Raw genomic sequence first — 23497 nt, 5'->3', positions numbered from 1 at the left:
TGAACCTGTACCTCCCTACGAGGTGTGACCGAAGCATGGAGCAAACTGTCCAGGTACTGCTCCCCCTTCCTTATATGTTATTGTCTGCAATTCATACTCCAGCTCAATGACTCTGAGCTGGAAGAGATTCAAAACGGAGACATCGACGGCAGATGTGTTCACTCATGGCAGTCTCGCTGTCCACGAACTCCCACATGCTGCAGTCCAGACACACAACCTGCCGGAACAGGCTACTGAGTAGGATGATCAGCTACGATCATAATGAATGGCGGAGCAGGCTCAAAAGGCCGAATAGCCTACTCCTGCTCCTATTTTCTATGTTTCTGCCATATCTTAGTCCAGATTATTTATATTATTGATATCTAATTTTCAGTTTGTTTCAAATATTTTTTCTTCTTCTGCACACTAACTTGGACTAAGCAGAGGACAAAAATTTTAAATACTGAATAGCTGAAGCTTCCACGACAAGTGTTGGAGGTAAGAAAAAAGCAGCACTTCCTTCCTCCCACCCCTGCACAGAATTCCCACTTGCACCAAATCCCTGACTTTAACACCCTATTAACACTACAGTCTTTTCATGACCACTCTGTGTGACCCACCAGAGGTGGCATGAGGGGAAAAAATCATGCAGGACAGGTTGAGAGAGCGGTTAAGAAAGCATACAGCATCCTAGATTTTAACTGTCTTAAGTGGGAAATCTGAAACTGACGCCTTAAAAATCTGGCTCGGAGTCAAGCAAGGCTGTGTGATAGCCCCCATACTATTTACAATCTACCGGACAGTAGCTATTCACCTTGTGAAAGATCAACTGCCCTTTGGTGTGAGTATTAAATACCGTCTAGTTGGAAAACTCTTTAACGTCAGTCACCTCTGGGCCAAAACTAAACTGACCACCAGAGACATATATGATCTACAGTTTGCAAATTACTGCAGTGTCATTGCTCACTCTGCACCAGATTTTCAAGTTGCTCTCAATCTCCGTAATTCTGCATACAAGAGACTCAGCCTGTCCTTGAATGTTGCTAAACAAAACTCATATATCAACCCACACCCGATATGTTGAAGGAGAGATTTTGGAATATGTTGAGCAAATCCCATACCTTGGCAGCCACTTCTCTCAAAAGGCCACCATTGACGAGGAGATCCAACACCGGATCAGCTGCACTAGCTCAGCCTTCTACAAACTAAGGCAGCGAGTGTTTGACAACAAAGGCCTCTTCAAGTCAACAAAAGTCTGACTGAACAGAGCAGTTGTTGTCATCACACTCCTGTACTGCAGTGAGACCTGGACTGTGTAACAGCAACACATAAGCGTGCTAGAGAAAGTCCATCAGCAATGCCTCCGCAGCATCCTCCGGATTCAATAGGAGGACTGTCAAACAAGCGCTCGTGTCCTTCCTGAAGCTGGCTCCACATGCATTCAGGCAAAACTCCTGCAAAACCAACTTCGATGGACTGGACACTGTGTCCAGGTGGCTGAAAACCGTCTCCCCCACCAACACTCAAATGGCAAGCGTTCCATGGGAGGACAAAGGAAACACTTCAAAGACACTCTGAAGCTCTCTTTGACGCGCAGCAGCATTGACATTGATGATGGGGAGGAGCTTGTTAACAATTGTTCAAAATGGCAACAACTTGTCCATCAAGTTGCATCATGTTTTGAGTCCAAACGCCTTAATGATGAGGCAGAGAAGGAAAGAAAAGGAAGAAAATTCTGCACTTGATAAGGTTCCCCATGGTAGGCTGATGGAGAAAGTGAAGGCGCATGGGGTCCAAGGTGTACTAGCCAGATGGATAAAGAACTGGCTGGGCAACAGGAGACAGAGAGTAGCAGTGGAAGGGAGTTTCTCAAAATGGAGACGTGTGACCAGTGGTGTTCCACAGGGATCCGTGCTGGGACCACTGTTGTTTGTGATATACATAAATGATTTGGAGGAAAGTATAGGTGGTCTGATTAGCAAGTTTGCAGACGACACTAAGATTGGTGGAGTAGCAGATAGTGAAGGGGACTGTCAGAGAATACAGCAGAATATAGATAGACTGGAGAGTTGGGCAGAGAAATGGCAGATGGAGTTCAATCAGGGCAAATGCGAGGTGATGCATTTTGGAAGATCCAATTCAAGAGTGAACTATACAGTAAATGGAAAAGTCCTGGGGAAAATTGATGTACAGAGAGATTTGGGTGTTCAGGTCCATTGTTCCCTGAAGGTGGCAACGCAGGTCAATAGAGTGGTCAAGAAGGCATACGGCATGCTTTCCTTCATCGGACGGGGTATTGAGTACAAGAGTTGGCAGGTCATGTTACAGTTATATAGGACTTTGGTTCGGCCACATTTGGAATACTGCGTGCAGTTCTGGTCGCCACATTACCAAAAGGATGTGGATGTTTTGGAGAGGGTGCAGAGGAGGTTCACCAGGATGTTGCCTGGTATGGAGGGTGCTAGCTATGAAGAGAGGTTGAGTAGATTAGGATTATTTTCATTAGAAAGACGGAGGTTGAGGGGGGACCTGATTGAGGTGTACAAAATCATGAGAGGCACTGACAAGGTGGATAGCAAGAAGCTTTTTCCCAGAGTGGGGGATTCAATTACAAGGGGACACGAGTTCAAAGTGAAAGGGGAAAAGTTTAGGGGGGATATGCGTGGAAAGTTCTTTACGCAGAGGGTGGTGGGTGCATGGAACGCATTACCAGCGGAGGTGGTAGACGCGGGCACGATAGCGTCTTTTAAGATGTATCTAGACAGATACATGAATGGGCAGGAAGTAAAGAGATACAGACCCTTAGAAAATAGGCGACAGGTTTAGATAGAGGATTTGGATCGGCGTAGGCTTGGAGGGCCGAAGGGCCTGTTCCTGTGCTGTAATTTTCTTTGTTCTTTGTTCTTTGTTCTTTGTTTGTCCGGCTCCCACTACCTCATGGAACATCCTGTCCAGTGTGCACAAAGATCTGTGGTCGAGAATCTGCCTGTTCAGTCAACCAAATCGGAACTCAGTGATGCCATTGATTCTCTAGCCAGCGGAAAAGCCCCTGGGAAGGACAGCATTACCCCTGAAATAATCAAGAGTGCCAAGCCTGCTATACTCTCAGCACTACATGAACTGCTATGCCTGTGCTGGGACGAGGGAGCAGTAACCCAGGACATGCGCGATGCCAATATCATCACCCTCTATAAAAACAAAGGTGACCGCGGTGACTGCAACAACTACCGTGGAATCTCCCTGCTCAGCATAGTGGGGAAAGTCTTTGCTCGAGTCGCTCTGAACAGGCTCCAGAAGCTGGCAGAGCGCGTCTACCCTGAGGCACAGTGTGGCTTTCGTGCAGAGAGATCGACCATTGACATGCTGTTCTCCCTTCGTCAGATACAGGAGAAATGCCCTGAACAACTGATGCCCCTCTACATTGCTTTCATTGATCTCACCAAAGCCTTTGACCTCGTCAGCAGACGTGGTCTCTTCAGACTACTAGAAAAGATCGGATGTCCACCAAAGCTACTAAGTATCATCACCTCATTCCATGACAATATGAAAGGCACAATTCAACATGGTGGCTCCTCATCAGAGCCCTTTCCTATCCTGAGTGGTGTGAAACAGGGCTGTGTTCTCGCACCCACACTTTTTGGGATTTTCTTCTCCCTGCTGCTTTCACATGCGTTCAAATCCTCTGAAGAAGGAATTTTCCTCCACACAAGATCAGGGGGCAGGTTGTTCAACCTTGCCCGTCTAAGAGCGAAGTCCAAAGTACGGAAAGTCCTCATCAGAGAACTCCTCTTTGCTGACGATGCTGCTTTAACATCTCACACTGAAGAGTGCCTGCAGAGTCTCATCGACAGGTTTGCGGCTGCCTGCAATGAATTTGGCCTAACCATCAGCCTCAAGAAAACGAACATCATGGGGCAGGACGTCAGAAATGCTCCATCCATCAATATTGGCGACCACGCTCTGGAAGTGGTTCAAGAGTTCACCTACCTAGGCTCAACTATCACCAGTAACCTGTCTCTAGATGCAGAAATCAACAAGCGCATGGGTAAGGCTTCCACTGCTATGTCCAGACTGGCCAAGAGAGTGTGGGAAAATGGCGCACTGACACGGAACACAAAAGTCCGAGTGTATCAGGCCTGTGTCCTCAGTACCTTGCTCTATGGCAGCGAGGCCTGGACAACGTATGCCAGCCAAGAGCGACGTCTCAATTCATTCCATCATCGCTGCCTCCGGAGAATACTTGGCATCAGGTGGCAGGACTATATCTCCAACACAGAAGTCCTTGAAGCGGCCAACACCCCCAGCTTATACACACTACTGAGTCAGCGGCGCTTGAGATGGCTTGGCCATGTGAGCCGCATGGAAGATGGCAGGATCCCCAAAGACACATTGTACAGCGAGTTCGCCACTGGTATCAGACCCACCGGCCGTCCATGTCTCCGCTATAAAGACGTCTGCAAACGCGACATGAATTCGTGTGACATTGATCACAAGTCGTGGGAGTCAGTTGCCAGCATTCGCCAGAGCTGGCGGGCAGCCATAAAGACAGGGCTAAATTGTGGCGAGTCGAAGAGACTTAGTAGTTGGCAGGAAAAAAGACAGAGGCGCAAGGGGAGAGCCAACTGTGCAACAGCCCCGACAAACAAATTTCTCTGCAGCACCTGTGGAAGAGCCTGTCACTCCAGAATTGGCCTTTATAGCCACTCCAGGCACTGCTTCACAAACCACTGACCACCTCCAGTATCCAATGTCTCTCGAGATAAGGAGGCCCAAAAGGAAAGGATCCCATGACTCTCCAGTGCAGCCATGAATATGACCCCACTAGAACACTTACACATAACAACTAGTTCCTAGCTAATTAGTTCCTAGCACTTTATAGATAGTAAAACAATATATAACAGTGGGTCTGGTGTCACATGTAGGCCAGACCAGGTAAAGGAAAGAAGATTTCCTTCCCTAAAGGACATTAAAGAACCAGATGTATTTTTACAACAATCGTTGATAGTTTCCTGGCACCATTACTGAAACTAGTTTTCAATTCCAGATTGTTTTATTAATTAATTGAATTTAGATTTCACCAGCTGTCATGGTGGGATTTGAACCCATGTCCTCAGAGCATTACCCTGGGCCTCTGGATTACCACCAAGTCACCATCTCCGAACCTGTATAAAACACTAGCTCAGCCTCAACAGGAATATTGTGTCCAGTTCTGGGTGCTGCACTTTAGGAAAGGTGTGAAGGCATTAGAGAGTGCAGAAAAGATTCACGAGAATGGTTCCAGGGATGAGGAACTTCTGTTACGTGGATAGATTGGAGAAGTCGGGACTGATTTCCTTGAAGAAGAGAAGGTTGAGAGGAGATTTGATAGAGGTATTCAAAATTGCGAGGGGTCTGGACAGAGTAGATAGGGAAAAACTTTCCCACTGGCAGAAGGATTGAGAACAAGAGGGCATAGATTTAAGGTAAATGGCAATAGAAGCAATGGAGACATGAGGAAAAACATTTTCACGCAGTGAGTGGTTAAAGTCTGGAATGCACTGCCTGACAGTGTGGTGGAGGCAGGTCCCATCGAGGCATTCAAGAGGGATTATTATCTGAAAAGGAGGAATGTGCAGGGCTACAGGGGAGCAAGCAGCGAAGTGGCACTAGATAAATTGCTCCTTTGGAGAGCCAGTACAGACACGACAGGCCGAAAGGCCTCCCTCTGTGCTGGAACAATACTATGACTCTGCGAGTTATTCTGACCTAGAATGCACTGCTCGAAATGGTGGTGGAAGCAGATTCAATAATAACTTTCAAAAGGAAACTAGATAAATATTTGAAGGGGATAATTTTGCAGGGCTATGAGGAAAGACCAGGGGAGTGGGACTAATTGGATAGCTCTTTCAACGAACTGGCACAGGTACGATGGGCTGAATGACCTCCTTCTGTGCTGTAAGGATTCTATGACTCAGGACAATCACAATCAGAACATCGACTTTGTTCCATACAGATGGTCATTAGAACATGGAATGCTCCAATGCAAGTGGCTGGTGAATATAATATGCTTTAATGGATATTATTTTTAAAGGAATAATTGAACAGGACATAAGGAAAGGGTAAGGATATGGGTCTAGAATTGAAGAGCTAGCGCTGACAGAGGGGTGATGGGCCGAACGGCCTCCATCTGTGCTGTTATGTCCAGGATGACAGATGTGGGAGATAGAAAAATGTCACATTAATACAGCAGGAATAAGAATATTGTTGTAGCAAAGCTTTATTCAGTATGCAACTATAATAGTGCTGCTGAAACTGAGTGCCCAAATTGGAAAAAGTGTTAATTTCCCCACCACTGTCATCCCTCAGCTTGCAAAAGAAATTCCTTAAAAATGAATGTTAAAAGTGATAACTTCCCAAGTTACATAGTAGCTTAGAGATAGTAAGTAATATAGTCCAGATGGTCCTGGGTTTGACTGCCTGCTTTTCACTGACGAGGATAATGTAAGATGGAACGGGGAACAGAGGACAACAATTGGACTCTTGCAGGAAAGTGCGCTCATTTGTCCCATGGCTTGTATCCAAGATTGGACTTGGCTGCGGTGTCCTCCATCATCAAGCAACAAGCTAACACTCAGCGCCCAGCCTCAGGTTTGAAGAATAGCCACTTTGGTGAGCTATTGGAAGACTGTGGTTGTGGGATTATACTCCAGTAAGAAGCAGCACAGTAAGTGGAAGCAACTGGGGAACAAATTGTCAGAATTGATTTACAATTTCAGAAGTTCAATTCTAGCTTAAGCTGCTTTCTAATTAAACAGTTTCCAATCTAGCACGAAACATTTAGTGTAATATCCTGTTTACGAGCTGGCAGAGATATTTCAGCTATCAACTGGCTTTTGCAGCCTGTTAGAAATGTCAATGCCATGTTGATTATTATTGACAAATGAGTGCCAGGCATAGGGCATGGTTTGAATCATGTTTACAAGGGCGCACAGACACTCAGTTAGCTCTGTATGCATCACAACACTGAGACTAAAGTTTCAAATAGCAGCCATTCTTCTGAGAGGAATTTCATTGCAGGAGAAGGATTACAATGTCTTTAAGGCAAAATGAAAGCTAAAAGATTGTAAAATATCACAATGTCCCAATCTGGAACAATAGTGCAAAGTTTAACATCTTCCCATCCTCCTCAATAGGGACAAGAGATCAAAGTGGTCATTTATCATCTGTAAGACCAAATTTGTAAGAGGAGATCCAATAGAGGTCTTTAACATTATAAAGGGGTTTGATAGGTGAGTCCAGAACAAGGGGGCATAAATATAAGATAGACACCAACAGTTCAAATAGCAAATTTAAGACCAATCTCTTTACACAGAGAGGAGTAAGAATGTGGAACTTGCTGCCTCATGGTGTAGAGTTAGCATTCACACATTTAAGGCAAGACTTGATAAATACTTGAGGGATAAGGGACTAAAGGTAATGGGAGGAGGCTCATGTAGAGCATAAGCACTGACATAGGCCAGTTGGGATGAATGGCCTATTTCTGCATTGTAGATTCTATGTAAAGTTCAGTTACTCACTTAGTTACCAGCTGAGGCAATGAGAGAATAATTGCAGTTTCAAATTAGAATTCAAAACTTCTCTGTCAAACATTTTGTAATTGCCACGTTAGTTTTGCAGGCTTGAAACTGATGAATTCATTACCTTTCTGAGGTGTTTCCAGTTTCCTCCACACCCCCAACCCCTGTATATAACAGCCAGTTGTAGCAGCCTTCCAAGTGTTGGGCGGTATGGTACATGCGTCAGTCACCAACATCGGGTTGGACCTATGAATCTATCAATATGTGTCGTGGGAGTTGGTTTATTTCTGGCAACTGCTGTGGCCTTGGTGCTTTGGAAAACAACAAATTCTGCAGAGGTCAGGTGCAGCTATCCTCAACAGGCTGGTGTAAATGTTCAGTTTTGGAAATAACAATGAGCGTGGATTGAGGTTGGTGATTACAGACTCTGACTTCTTAAACATCCCTACTGATAAGTTGCCTCTGTCACTTTTTTTATGCAGTTCACCAAGCCCTCATTCCATGGCCCCACCTCTCCTCCCCTGCACCCCTCCCCCCCCCCCCCGCAACCCCAATCCCCACCCCAGTTCCTTCCTCCTTTTGAAGATTCTAAGTCTTGCTGGAATCTGGTACCACAAGTTCTGGGCTCACTTTGGCATCTCACTCAATTAGTCAATCTTTACGTGTCAGCCTAGGCAGTGAGCTTCACCAGGAATTCAACAATTGGCGAAGGTGTGAGGCAATTAGGGTCTAGTCCAATCCTGCCCTCACTGCATTTGTCCTCTCCAGCTGGATATTACTCAAGATAGGGACTCCTAGGGGTGCTGAGGCTGATAGTAACGTGCCAACTACTGCCCCAGGTGAGCCTGGCAATCAAATCTACAGCTCTGTGTGGCTCAATTGCAAGCTTCCCATACCAGCTCTACTATCAGTGATAGCTCTCTATGTTTGTCTGTCATCTGCTCGGTTTACATACAAAGCTTGTAGTACATGTAGGGTCATAGAGTGGTCACATGAATATAAAAGAGGATAAATACATAGCTGTCCAAACAAGGGGTCTGCAGGTGAAGATGGGATTGATACACTTTGATTACCAGCAGTAACCATTTAAGTAATCTTAAGTGGCGCAGTGGTTGGCACCGCAGCCTCACAGCTCCAGCGACCCGGGTTCAATTCTGGGTACTGCCTGTGTGGAGTTTGCAAGTTCTCCCTGTGGCTGCGTGGGTTTCCTCCGGGTGCTCCGGTTTCCTCCCACATGCCAAAGACTTGCAGGTTGATAGGTAAATTGGCCATTAGCAATTGCCCCGAGTATAGGTAGGTGGTAGGGTAATATAGGGGACAGGTGGGGATGAGGTAGGAATATGGAATTAGTGTAGGATTAGTATAAATGGGTGGTTGATGGTCGGCACAGACTCGGTGGGCCGAAGGGCCTGTTTCAGTGCTGTATCTCTAAACTAAACTAAACTAAACTATAAAGCTATTTTCCGATCAGAAGGAAAACGGCACATTGACAAGTCTTTCATTACTGATCAGTGTTCCATCAATTTCTGGGCAGTATCCACATTATCCAGATGAAAGCTGAGCCATGACGGCCTTCATGAGTGGACACTGTATGAGGTGCTGAGCAATGCAAAGCAGCGAGGTTTCAGCTCGCATTTGGGCTTGCTGATCTCAGCCAGGGCAGTGGTGGGTGGCTGCAATTGTGCTCCATTTCCCTGAGCAAGGGAGAGGTGGAATCAGCCAGATCAATTGTTCCAGTTTGATATTGACTGGGTCCTGCTGTAAGTGCTCATTCAGCAACACTGGGTCAGGGTGACACTGAGCTTTAATCTTGGAATAGCTGAATCGACGTGGGTAGGCGTTGTACAGCGATCCTCCCAATGCTCATGGATTGCTTTTTATGCCACTTCAACTGACCAAGGACATAATGGTTAAATTAAATTCTATTCCTTTACAAAATCCATTTTGTTTTGCATGCACTCCAGATTATTTGTTTTATGATGCACTGATACACTCAGGATGGAGTTTCCCCTCTTTCTGAATGCTTGGGGATGGGGGGAAATTCATAGGGATTTTTAAGAAGGACGGCGAAAATCAGCTATCCCTTTTTTCATAGCTCAATCTCCAATAATTGTCCTTTGTTGTGATCTCTCACTCTCAAAAATAAGAACTTGCATTTACATTATGAATTTAATGTAAGAAAGGACACCAAAGTTCCACACTGGAATAAGGCATTAGGGAAGGGTGACTAAAGGCTTGGTTAAAGAGATAGGTTTTGAAGAGGGTATTAAAGAACTGGAGAGAGGTGAAAAAGCAATGAGGTTAAGGGAGGGAATTCCAGAGTTTGGGGCCTGGATGGCTGAAGACGAAACCACCAATGGTGGGGTGAAGGGATTGTGAGGTGCAAAAGAGGCCAGAATTCGAGGAATGCAGAGTTCTGGAATGGTTGGAGGAATGGAGGATGTTAGAAAGATAGGAGGGGCGAGGCCATAGAGAATTTCAAACACGGGGATGAAAATTTAAACTCTCCTCTCTTTCCAGAAATGTACCTATGTAATACGATTTCAACGACAATCCCTGTAACTTTCTACTCCTTGTGCTGAAAATGCTGTGCTGGACGCAAATCCCTTCTTACTCCTAACTCTTAATTTGTCTCTAATTCTGGCTCCACACTCGTTTACCTGTGAAAATTAAATAGTTGCCATCTCTGATACATTCGATTATCCAATCAGCACTCAGCTGTTGCAAGCCTTCATGTTGACTCTAAATATATGTCCCACCCAGAGACATTAATAGCTGCCATCATATACTAATACAAGAAAGTCTGCTGAATCAACCTGAATTGAAAGGAACATCCACGTCACTAAAAAGAAGTGTATGGCAGTCAGTCATTGAAGGATGGTTTTCTAAAGTGTCTGATTTGGAAAGATGAAATGTTTACACCTCCATCAGCAGATTAGAACAGAATTAACTTACAATTACTTTTAGATACAGAAGCTCCAAATTCGAGCTCTCGGGGCTCTAACTGAGCACACGACATAGGCGACATTCTAGTGCTGCACTGTCTAAGGTACCGGCTTTCGGATAAGACTAATCCAAAGTTCCATCTGCTCTCTCAGGTGGATGTAAAAGATCCCCTGACACTAAATGTAAACACAGGAAAAATTGACAAAGAAGTACTATGTAATAAAATATAAACAAAGATTGGCATAAAGAGTTAATGTAGCAAAATATCCCAAGATGTTTCACAGGAGCATGATCAGACAACGTTTGACACCGAGTCATATAAGGAGATAGTAGGTCAAGTGACTAAAGACTCGGTCAAAAAGGTAGGTTTTAAGAAGTGTCTTAAAGGAGGAAAGAAAGGTAGAGAGGCAGAAAGCTTTCGAGAGGGAATGCCAGCTGAAGGCACTGGCAACATCGGTAGGGCGAAAGGAGTGAGGAATGCACAAGGGACCAGAATTGGAGGAAAGCAGAATCTCGGAGGGTTGTAGGACAGGAGGAGGCTATAGAGATAGGAGGGCACGAGACTATGGAGGGATCTGAAACAGCTTTTAAGCTCTGACCTAAAATTCAAACTGAACTTACATGAGACTCGCAGAATTCATCCACTTCCTTCAGCAGCAACTCCTGGCTCTCGGGGTGGTTAGCAAGCAGGTAAGAAGTGAAGGCCAAAGTACTGCTGGTGGTTTCATATCCTGTCGCAAAGAAAATGAATGCCTGTCCCAAAATTTTATCCAGAGTGAGGATCTTCCTCTGGACTTTGGATGGGTATGTCGTGGCCATGTGCTTTGCGTTCTGTGTCTCAGGTGACTCCTCGATTTGACCGTTGGAAATGGCAGTGTCGAACTTCTCCATTGTGGTGTAATCAGTGGATATCTGAGCATCGAGCATGAGCTGCAGGAAATCTCTGCGTCTCTGTGAAACACAAGTACTGACTCATTAACACTACTGCACATCTCGCACACTACAGCGCTGTGAGCCACCACCCAGCAGGGGAAGTTGGCCGCTTGGATAGACAGATCTGCATTGGGTAAAAGAAAGGAACTGTTGGAAATACACAGCAGGTCCATCGGTGCCTGCAAAGAAAAAAAGTCAAGTTAGTGTTTCAGGATAAACACCTATAGTGATCTGATGAGGGGTCTCCACTGAAACCTTAACCTAGGAAAGCGAAGGCTGACAGGTTACTTAATAAAAGTCTTTACGTTGATGAAAGAGTTTGACAAGGTAGACATAGGGAAGCTGTTACCACTTGTGGAGAGTCCAAAACTAGGAGCCATAGATATAAGATAGTCACTAATAAGTGCAACAGGCAGTGATTTCAAAACTCTGGTACGTGTACATCTCTGGGGTGTACAAGAGAGAAACTAACAGCAAATCCTCTTGCGTGCCCCCCTCCACTCGCACTCTTTCTTGCGCACTCCTTTTGGCTCGCTCGCTCTCTCGCAAACTCCCTCCACTCCCTCTCGCGGGTACTCCATCTGCTTAATCTCACTCGTGCTGTCCTCTCTTCATTTACAATGGTGTACAATATGCAAACCATTCTGCAGCTATTCTGTCATTAGGGGCAGAATTTGAACAAGACTGACCTGCTTGCAGAGAGGGGGGGGAGTTGCTGGCAATGGGTCGGGAACCTGATTGTTAATGGCACGGGCTTTGCCGTGACTATTTAACTCAGGCATGCCGTTCGTATCCCACTTCGAGTTTCACCACCAGTCACAGAGTGCAGGTGTGTTGACAACACGCACCTGTCAATTGAAGGATCTCTACTTAAAGGGTTCCCAGCCGGGGTCAGAATGGTTCCGTTGCAGGTCTCTTACTGAGGATGCAGCAACTGGAAGGATGGATGCGCAACGTGGAAAGGCTGCTCTCCAGTTCTCTGATGTTTCCTTGGAGGTCATGCTGTGGGCTTTGGGGCTCCGAAGGGAAGTATTATTCCCCATGGATGGGAGGAAAAGCCAGCCTCGCAAACCAAACAAGCATAGCGGGAAGGAGCTGATGAAGTGAGCAGCAGGATTCACTGCCGAAAGATTTTTTTAAAATTCTTTCTTGGGATGTGGGTGTCGCTGGCAAAGCCAGCATTTGTTACCCATCCCTAATTCCGCTTGATCTGAGTGGCTTGCTAGGCCATTTCAGAGGGCAGTTAAGAGTCAACCACATTGTTGTAGGTCTGGAGTCACATGTAGTCCAGACCAGTAAGGAAGGCAGATTCCCTTCCCTAAAGGACATTAGTGAACCAGACGGGTTTTTATGACAATTGATGATAGCTTCATGGCACCTTCACTGAGACTGGCTTTCGATCCCAGATATTAATGAATTGAATTTAAATTCCACCCAGCTGCCGAGGTGGGATTTGAACCCATGTCTCCAGGGCATTAGCCCAGGCCTCTGGATTACTAGTCTAGTGGCATTACCACTACACCACCATCTCTCCCTCGATGAACTCATGAGGGCAGGAAAGGTGAGGGGCATCTCGCATTCAGTTGCCAACCCCCAGACTTTGAATTCCCCAGCATTCCCTGCACAGAACTCAAACCAACACAACCTGCAGCTCTGCTCATTCCTCCCTCTCCAGGTACCTCCTCACATCTCCATAGAAACCGTCAACACTGGAACTCACCCTCATCTTATTGTCATCTCACACCCATCCTTCAAAGTCACCCTCCACAAATGATGTCATCCCATCCTCTCCAAACAATCCATTTCTCGCACTTATACCTCTCTTTCTCTCCTTGCAGAAGACAGCACAAAACCCCAAGTAGAGAGAGAATCAGGGGTGGTCCTGCAGTAACATCCACCCTGACCACTGAGCAGATCAGCAGGTGGTGGAGTGCCTGGCCACTGGAGATGGAGAGATAGAGGTATCCCAGATACCTGGTGTCAGAATTACCCTGCCACCTGGTGCATAACAACCACTCTTGTTGAACGACACAACTAAGTGAAATATGAACATCTGCACAATTATGACTTTGAACCCTTTCCCTATGCCAGTTTTAATTCATGTCTTTCATCACCCACAAGTCCTTCAAGTGTGACACAGGAGCTGGAGTGAGAGGAAGTTGAGGAGTCCTATGAGGAGGTCGCACACTCTGAGGAAGCACTGTCACACGACTCCTGCACACCCTCACTCAGCGCAGAAACACACACCTCAGTGGGGCCTCCAAGGGAGTTAGCAAGCCTATCATATGGTGAGGCACATATCACAAGTGAGCAGCAGCAAGTGTTGCAGACTGGGATAAGTAGTGGAGAGTGCCCATCCGAGGGCTCAGGACCCTCCAACTTCTGTTCAGCTGGTGCAGATGCTGAGCTTCGGGGATCATCCACGAAGAGGACAATTCTGGAGCAGCAACAGAAAAGGTGTGAGGTCCTGTCAATATTTCCAGAGGCACTGCACACCCTTGGAGAGAAATTGTAGCAGTCCATCTCTATGATGAGTGCCATAATTTCTCAGGCACTTTCGCTGATGTCCAGCTCCATGGAAAGAATGGTCACATGCAGAGATAATCAGGTACAGCAGGCAACTGAGCACCTACTTGCCCTCACCAATGGCCTGCACACTCAGTCTACCACTTTAAATAGGATGGACGAAAGCCTCGCTTTGGCCATTCAGCACCTTGCTGAAGTGAAGCAAAATGCTGTCCAGCTCTTGGCGAGCAGGGAAGTGACGGTGGACCATGAGACAGAAGATGGAGAAGGGGCACGAGGAAGTAGGGACTCTTCTCAAGGCGCAATCACTTCTCACCCCTTGCCCCCCCCACCCCACACCTCAGTCAGGCATGCTGCCTCCTCCCCAGCTGATTGTGTCTGCCCCTGCACAGGTGCAGTTCGGTCATTCTTTGGTAGGGTCCTTATGGGACCCAAAGCCCAGAGGACATCCGCCACAGACAGCTCAGCTGTCCAAGCAGGGGAATGAGCAGCCTGCCTCCAGATCTGCATATGCACAGTGGTGGCACCATGCAGAAGTAATGGGAAAAGGAAAAGAAATACCTTTTAGTTGCACAAGGGGAGTCATGTGGGTGTTTAGGATAATGTCATTGTCTTAATGCATTTGAAAATGTTAATGAATCATAAACTTTATTTCAAGTCTCCACTGTCCAATCATCTCCATTGTTACCTCCCACCTTCCAAATGGACATTAGCCTTGAGGAGAATAATAGGACCAGAGTAGAACTTGAGCAGAAGGTGTGAATGAGATGAAGGGGTTAATGATTGTGGAAATGATTTATGTTGGAGGGGGTGCAATGAGTTTCAGCACTGTTATGCCATATGGCTTCACACACTCCTGTTATGTAAGCCATGCCTGGATGAGCTGTTGTGGGCTTGTCTGGCAGCTAGGTGAGCAACTATAGGCACCCTTGCCACATCAGGCTCTTCCTCCTCCTCCAAGGATACAGAGCGGTCCTCAACTTCTTCCTCCTGGAACTCCTGTCCTCTCTGCAATGCAATGTTTTGCAAGGCACAGCAGGCCAGTACCATTCATGGCACCCTTGCTGATAAATACTGCAATGGGCCTCCAAATCTCATCTTCAACAATCTAATGGCTTGCTCTATAACCACTTGGTGCTCATGTGGTTGGGATCCTCACAGGTGTCATCAGCCATGTCCAAGGGTAGTCCTTGTCTCTAAGCAGCTACCCACTGACTCTGTTTGGAGGTGCAAAGATCTGTGGGAAATCTGGTGCATTATGAAGGCATCACGGTAGCTTCCAGGATATCTTGCACAGACACACATGAAAATCGTCGACAGTCACATACCAGCTGAACTTTCATGGAGTGGAAACCCTTTTTTTTTTAGTTTAGAGATACAGTACTGAAACAGGCCCTTCGGCCCACCGAGTCTGTGCCGACCATCAACCACCCATTTATACTAATCCTACACTAATCCCATATTCCTACCACATCCCCACCTGACCCTATATTTCCCTACCACCTACCTATACCAGGGACAATTTATAATGGCCAATTTACTTACCAAGCTGCAAGTCTTTTGGCTTGTGGGAGGAAACCGGCGCACCCGGAGAAAACCCACACAGACACAGGGAGAACTTGCAAACTCCACCCAGGCAGTACCCAGAATTGAACCCGGGTCGCTGGAGCTATGAGGCTGCGGTGCTAACCACTGCGCCACTGTGCCGCCCTTTTGATTGACAAATACTGCAGACTGCTCTGAGGGTGTCTTGATTGCCCCATGTGTGCAGTCAATGATTCCCTGTACCTGTGGGAATTCAGCCATTGCAGCAAATGCAAGAGCTCTCTGTGTCAGACGGGCCTCATTAGTGTCAAAGTGGACATAAGTGGCAGCCATGGCAAATATGACATCAGTCAGCTGGAAGATGCACTCATTTGCAGCAGACTGTGAAATCTGCAGATGTCATCAGCAGATCCCTGGAAGGAGTCAGATGTGAAGAAATTCAAGGCTGTGGTGACATTGATGGCCACTGGCAATGTGTGCCCATATGGCCCACTTGGAAGGAGGTCCTGTTTCAGGAGGTCGCAGTGTGAGCAACAACCTGCCGGGAAAGTCTGACCCTCCCGAGGCACTTTTGTTCAGTCCTGTCAAGAAAACTAATCTTCTGCCTGTAGACCCTGTGCAGGGGATATTGCCTCCTTCGAGCTGGAGCTCTGCATTCAGCCCTCTGCCCCGTGGAGTAGCATGTGGCTGAGGAGAAAGCAGCTGCTGTTTCTGTTGGTAATGTTCCTGCTGCTCCTTGTGCTGTTGGTGTTGCTCCTCTTGTTCCTCATCAGAGGGCCAAGGTAGAGCTGGATAAGCTGCTCCCATGCTGCAGTGAAGGCTGACAGCAGGAAAGTGCAGATTAAAGTGAGGAAAGTCCAAGATAGCAGAAATGACTTCCAAAATGTTGAAAATCACCTGTAAAGCAGTGAAAGCACACTCTCAAAATAAGTTCTCTGAGTAAAAACCCTTCACCTAGGCAAGGAAGCATCTGTGCTGTTTCAACATTTAAAGGCTTTCTAGCCTGTCACTTTTATAGCCCTGTTTATCCTGGCTGAGTTCTCACTTTGTTGACTCTGGCAAGTTTCACGCAGATTGGGAAACCAATGCGCTGGCTGTTAAAGCCAGAATGCTGGATTAAATGTTTAATTAATTGCCTGTTAACATCAAGAAATACTTGCATTTACGCCTTTCATGACCACAGGACTTTACAGCCAATGACGTACGTTTTGAAGTATTGTCATTGTAATGTAGGAAATGCAGCAACCAATTTGCATACAGAAAGCTCTCACAAACAGCAATGTCATAATAACCAGATAAACTGTTTTTTGTGATGTCGCCAGGGCACCAGGGATAACCCCTCTGCTCTTCTTTGAAATAGTGCCATGGGATCTTTTACATCTCCCTGAAAGGGCTAAAATAACAGACCTACCATTCCCATAGAGTTTTTACGTTTGTCTCCAAACATGTGCCAGTTAAAGGCACAAGTTACTGGGGTCATGTTGGATTTCTAGCCCACTGGCATATTTTGCTGATCTAACTCCCCCGTGCACACCGACACCCACAAACCCCACACCTCCTCCCCACCCTGACCCCACCCAACTTGCATGTTAAAATTCTGCCCTAGGAGTCCACAGAAACTGCTGGACAGCTTCACTATTAGGAGGTGAGTAGAGAAATTTCCAATCTCAGTGAGGCTGACTTCACTGCTTTTCACCCACAGGGGAGGCAGAAGTTGTTTATTTTCTCCCATTTCATTGTACCTTGTTGCAACTTGCATTGTTAGGACCTGCAGACTCTCAGGGAGACTTCCAATTCTGCCGCGGGGGAGGTCAGGGTGTGAGGGGTCTCGGGGGTGGGGGCTGTGGGGGAGGGCATCAGGGGCAGGGAGGTAACTCTCAGCTGGATGGTGGCAGTGGGGGGGTTCCTGCCACCAACTCCCTCCACCAAAATTTAGTCTGGGGAGGGAAGCCCTGTGAATGGTCTTCCCACCCCACTGCCAATTGAGGCCCTTAACTGGTCAGTTAACCCACATTAAGGGCCTCTTCCCGACACAGCCGCAAGTAGTCATGCAGCGGGCAGCCCTGTTGCCGCACGGGAAGCGCAGCACGGAAAACCTTGTGGGCTGCTTCCTGGCTCCGGGGGGGTGGGTGGTGAATATCCTCATTTAAAGGGACAGTGCATGAATGAGGGTCCCAGCATCGGGAAAGGGGGGGGGGGGGGGGTCCACTGAGAGCCACCCCCTTGCCCTTGCTGCTGACACCCCTCCCCGCGTTCCCCATTCCCTGAGCCCCCTCCTGCCATGACCTACCTGAGGCCTGGTACCAGTGACACACCTTGGCTTCTGGTAGGTGCTCTTCCAGCAGCAGCCACCGCCTCCACGATGACGCTGCAGCTGCTGGCCTCTGATTGGCCGGCAACCCTCCAAAGGCAGGACTTCCGGAGATGGGGTCCTTGATACTGTGGAAGGCCAACTGTTGTTCACTTAAGTGTCTGATTGGCACTAGAGTCAGCAGGCCTTCTGGAGAAGAGGTGACGCAGAATCTCGGCATCGCTCTTTCCGGATGCAGGGACCCCCGTCACCAGGATAATATTCCCCCCTCAGCCACTAGCATTGATGGCACTGTGGGCAGTTAAATAAAAGGGTCTGCGGACAGTTGATTGGTTTTAAACTATTTGATAAGTTGAGCTACCACTTGCTTTGTTAAGATAGTTTAAAATTTCAATAAATACTTGCAATTAAGAATAATACAAGGTCATTATTAGGCAGGCATTACAGAGGATGGTGGAATGAGGTTGCAAATGTGCTGCAATATTCCTTGCGTTAATACATGCAGCTTTTATTTTTTTTTAAATTTGCTTGTTCTTGCCCAAGATTATCTCCTCCCTTGCAGTGCCCAGTGTTAATTGTGTTTAATTAAATATAGGTGGAGGGCATTAACTGTGTTTTCACTTGAGCATATAAAAAGAGACACTAATTGAAACAATGGTGGATATGTTTGTAATGTTTCACTCTGTAAATAAATATAAAACTGTGCAAAGATTGGCTCCAGTATCACTAACTGGCTTTCCAGAATAGAACACCCATTCCCCTATTTTTGTGCTAGTTTTTTGAGAGGAATTCAAATTATTTTATGTTTTGGAAAGTCATTTTATTGAGAAAATCTTGACTTATTTTCACAGCTTCACAGGCTGACTGATCCGGTCTCTTTGTAAAATTGATTTGTTTTAAAAGTCTGGATTGCATAACTTAATGAAGGGTGGGGTGGGGTTGGTGGTGGTGGTGGGTTGAGTTAGGAAGTATATGCTTGTAATGTTTCACTCTAAATAAATATAATACTGAGTAAAGATTGGCTCCAGTATCTGAAAATATTTCTGAGAAATGTCAAACAGGAAGGAATGATGAATGGTACCTTAAGTGTTAATAAGTAGATTTAGCTTAAACTGGTGGTCTGTCATCTTAGATTTCGGTGAAATTGGAGGGAGAGGTCTGTCCTGTACCCAGAGAAATGCAAACAGCTGGGTCTGCTATGCTTTCAAATTTTTCTCCAGTACCCCTATCTGCTGGTAGGGGCATGTGGGCAGCTGGTAGATCTGCAAGGGGGTAGAAAATAAGTAAAGTTTGGGAACCTCTGCAGTAGGGAATTAAGGAGAAATGTCTTTTCCTGGAGAGTGCAACTTGCTACCACATGAAGTACTTACCTAGCTTAACTACATGAAAGTGCAAGGAACAGAAGGATATACTGATAGGCTGAGATGGATGCTTGGGTGGAGCATAAACACTAGCATAGACTAGTTGGGCTGAATGTCCTGATTCTGTTCTGTAAATTTCTTTTTTCCCTTAATGGAGGTTTAAAATTTCCTATTACAGATTTTAGGCATTGGTAATGGGCTGAATTTTATTCGGGCACCATGGTCCATAGCAATGCCCTTTGAACTCGGCGGGGTGCCCACATTCGGCAGCCGCTGAGGAGCCCCTGTGATATTTTGCTCGGGGGGGGCCTCATTTAAATAGTTGGGGTGGAGCAGCTGCCCCGATGGGTAGGGGTGCCATTTTTATAAGGCTTTAAGCCCTTAGAATTAATATAAATTTTTAAATGGGCAGCAGCATTACATTTTTATTAAACAGTATGAAATATGTGGATGGCCCTTCCTCAATCCCCAATGGTCATTTCAAAGCCCGAAATGACCAACATTCCTTTTTCCCTACCTGAACTTTACCCCCTAAACTTGTAACATTTAGCCTATAACCCCATCCCACCATCCCCACATCCAATAAAAATTGATTTCCCCGCTCCTCCACCCCTCCCACCCTGAAATTTATATTACTCCCCCTCTCCACCAGGTTCTCGCCTCGGAATTCCAAAGGCGCGCGAAGGCCGAACGGAGGCCATAAAATCAGCGTGGGACGGCAGGTAAGTTCATTTGAATGTAATTAATGTCAATTTAAATATGCAGATGAAGGGCCCACTGCCAGGCTGGGGTGGGGGCACAAAGGTCCCCCCTCCACCGGTAATATGTGGTGGGCTCTTCTCGATGTCGCGGGTCGAGGCGGGCCTCTTCCCGCAAGATTTTACCAGCACCCACGCCACGACTGGCAGTCGAGGGGCCAGTAAAATTCAGCCCAGTGTCTCCATTCTAGTTGACAGTCAAGTGCTCTTCTTTACGTTGTTTCTCCCTGACGACCTGGTGAGTGAACATAGCACCAAGGCATGGACAGCATAAGGTCCCAGGTTTCATTCTTGGTCTGCCCTAGATGAAGGTAGCTGAGCTGGGGCAGCAATTGGAGACGCCATGATTGGGCTCTGGGTTCCCATTCCTCCTCCTTATTCTGATATTCCAGCTGGAAAGGGCACATGTGTGGACTTTGGGCAAGTGCCAGACTAAGCTCAGCTAATGATATCCTCCACAGACAAGCAGCCTGCTAACTTCTGTTTAGATTCGTATAGGTATGTGAAGAGAAAAAGATTAAAGACAAATGTAGGTCCCTTACAGTCAGAAACAGGGGAATTTATTATGGGGAATAAAGAAATGGCTGACCAACTAAATGCATACTTTGGTTCTGCCTTCACAAAGGAGGACACAAATATCATACCAGAAATGTTGGGGAACACAGGGCTTAGTGAGAGAGAGGAACTGAAAGAAATCAGTATTAGTAGAGAAATGGTGTTGGGGAAATTGATGGGATGGAAGGCCGATAAATCCCCAGGGCCTGATGGTATGCATCCCAGAGTACTTAAGGAAGTGGCCCTAGAAATAGTGGATGCATTGGTGGTCATCTTCTAAGATTCTATAGACTCTGGAACAGTTCCTACAGATTAAAGGGTAGCTAATGTAACCCCACTATTTAAAAAGGGAGGTAGAGAGAAAGCAGGGAATTATAGACCAGTCAGCCTGACGTCGGTAGTGGAGAAAATTCTACAGTCCATTATCAAGGATTTTATAGCAGAGCACTTAGAGAACAGTGGTAGAATTGGGCAGAGTCAGCATGGATTTACAAAAGGGAAATCATGCTTGACAAATCTACTAGAATTCTTCGAGGAGATAACTAGTAGAGTTGATGAGGGGAGCCAGTGGATGTGGTTTATTTGGACTTTCAGAAGGCTTTCGACAAAGTCCCACATAAGAGAATAGCGTGGAAAAATTATAGCGCATGCGATTGGGGGTAGTGTATTGCGATGGACAGAAAATTGGTTGGTGGACAGGAAACAGAGTAGGGATAAATGGGTCCTTTTCCAAATGGCAGGCAGTGACTAGGGGTAACTGCAGGGATCGGTGCTAGTACCTCAGCTATTCACAATATACATTCATGATTGAGATGAGGGAGCTAAATGTAATATCTCAACTTGCAGATGACACAAAACTGGGCAGGAGGGTGAGTTGTGAGGAGGATGCAGAGAGGCTTCAGGGTGGACAAGTTGAGTGAGTGGACAAGTGCATGGCAGATGCAGTATAATGTGAATAAATAAGGTTATCCACTTTGGTAGCAAAAACAGGAAGGCTGATTATTATCCGAATGGCTATAAACTGAGAGAGGGGAATATGCAGCAAGACCTGGGTGTTCTCGTACACCAGTCGCTGAAAGTAAGCATTCAGGTGCAACAGGTGGTAAAAAAGGCAAATGGTATGTTGGCCTTCATAGCGAGAGGATTCGAGTACAGGAGCAGGGATATCTTGCTGCAATTATACAGGGCCTTGGTGAGGCCACACCTGGAATATTGTGTGCAGTTTTGGTCTCCTTATCTGAGGAAGGATGTTCTTGCTATAGAGGGAGTGCTGTGAAGGTTTACCAGACTGATTCCTGGGATGGCGGGACTGAGGTATGAGGAGAGATTGAGTCGGTTAGGATTATATTCGCTGGAGTTCAGAAGAGTGAGGGGGGGGGGGGATCTCACAGAAACCTATAAAATTCTAACAGGACTTGACAAGTTAGATGCAGGAAGAATGTTCCCGATGGTGGGGGAGTCCAGAACCAGGGGTCATAGTCTAAGGATACGGGGTAAACCTTTCAGGACTGAGATGAGGAGAAATTTCTTCACCCAGAGAGTGGTGAGCTTGTGGAATTTGCTACCACAGAAAGCAGTTGAGGCCAAATGTTTTCAAAAAAGGAGTTAGATATAGTTCTTGGGTCTAAAGGGATCAAAGGATATGGGGCGAAAGCTGGAACAGGCTACTGAGTTGGATGATCAGCCATGATCATAATGGTGGAGCAGGCTTGAAGGGCCAAATGGCCTACTCCTGCTCCTGTTTTCTATGGATATGAAGGATGGGCTTTTGAGTGAAGGAGGGGAACTGTTGAACATCATTAGTGGTTCTAGGACTGGAGAAGAAGAACAACTCTGTTTCAACCCATCAAATTTGCTTAGATTAGACAAGCTGGATTTAGCCATGTTAAGACCTCTTATGTACCTAGTGATGTATTTTCCCCTCAAACTATGTCTGGTTCAGATTTGGTAAATACTACACATAGCTTTACAGCTGGGTTATGACAGTGATTCTGACTGCTCCTGTCTCTCTCGATTTTGGCCATCACTGGTTTCATAATGGATCCCAGTTATGCTTGTTCCAGCAACTTTTATAGAATTGTTAGAAGATGGCCAACAAGGGAACATCATACATATATAACACGTCTACATGCAGATTGTAATGACTGAATAAGCCAAATTCCTTTTTTATGTGTTTTAGGAATTTTACAATTCCAAGCATTTTTTAATAATTACTGTAGTCCCATTGGCTTTTTGATGCCTGGAATTAGTCACGTTCTGTTTTGATTATGGGATTCTGCTAGATATTTTTAAGGAGTATTTAGGAAATATTTTCTCCAACTTTCCTTGTTTTGTCAGTGAAAATCTGCAAACTCAGCTGTGACTGTGTGGGGGAATGGAAGACCTGCAATGCTGTGACTGAGTGAGGTCAGGATAGATTTGATTGCCAATAAAGAGACTCTCAGCAAAGTTGCAGCAAGTCAGTGCTATAGCCGGCTGTAGAAGTGATGTGAAGGTTTAGACAGTCTGGTGAGACCAAAGATTTTCTATTTTAATTAGTTTCTGATGAGGATCAGCTGATATTTATCCCATGTGCAGGTGTACTTCACCAAATTTACTCAGATATGGACTCAGCTTGCTCTACCTGCCAATAGGGCAGGGATGTGTTACTTGAAATGGCACTGGGCGGGTGGGATTGTGTTACCATCACATGTGTTTCAAGCACAAATTTAAAAATGTTAAAACATTAGAAAGTCAGATCCAGAGGTCCCTGTTGGCTCAGGGTGTCAATCCAGAGAGTAGCTGAAATCTTGTCTTCAATTCCTGGGTTCAGCTGAGTTAGCTGATGTTAGTACTGACCTTGGTCCTGGGACAGGGAACAGAAAAACTGTCCCCCCAGTCACAACCTAATCACAGAGCTTGCACATGGACAGAATTGGATTTGTTCTCCTGCATCTGTCTTATCCTCTCCTATCCCCCCAGCATGGCTGAATCACTCTTCACACTCACTATCAAGGTGCAGAAGTGACGAATAACAACATGGACAAG

The 23497-nt window shown here is 46.1% G+C and overlaps 1 protein-coding gene across 4 annotated transcripts in view; it reads right to left on the bottom strand.

Moving 5' to 3' along the window:
- tbxas1 (thromboxane A synthase 1 (platelet)) overlaps positions 1-23497 on the bottom strand; it is a 325351-nt gene that overhangs the window by 39511 nt on the left and 262343 nt on the right. For 3 of the 4 annotated variants that reach the window (XM_068051060.1, XM_068051062.1, XM_068051059.1), the window contains one exon: positions 11103-11432. The exons of the other annotated variant lie outside the window; for it this stretch is intronic. In XM_068051060.1, coding sequence (XP_067907161.1) covers positions 11103-11432 — 330 coding nt within the window. The remainder of the gene's footprint in view (positions 1-11102; positions 11433-23497) is intronic. 4 annotated transcript variants of the gene reach the window in all.

The sequence above is a fragment of the Heterodontus francisci genome, chromosome 18 (genome assembly GCF_036365525.1).
Source record: "Heterodontus francisci isolate sHetFra1 chromosome 18, sHetFra1.hap1, whole genome shotgun sequence".
NCBI lineage: Eukaryota > Metazoa > Chordata > Chondrichthyes > Heterodontiformes > Heterodontidae > Heterodontus > Heterodontus francisci.
The sequence above is the reverse complement of the archived record's forward strand: the minus strand, read 5'-3'. Positions and strand labels throughout refer to the sequence as shown.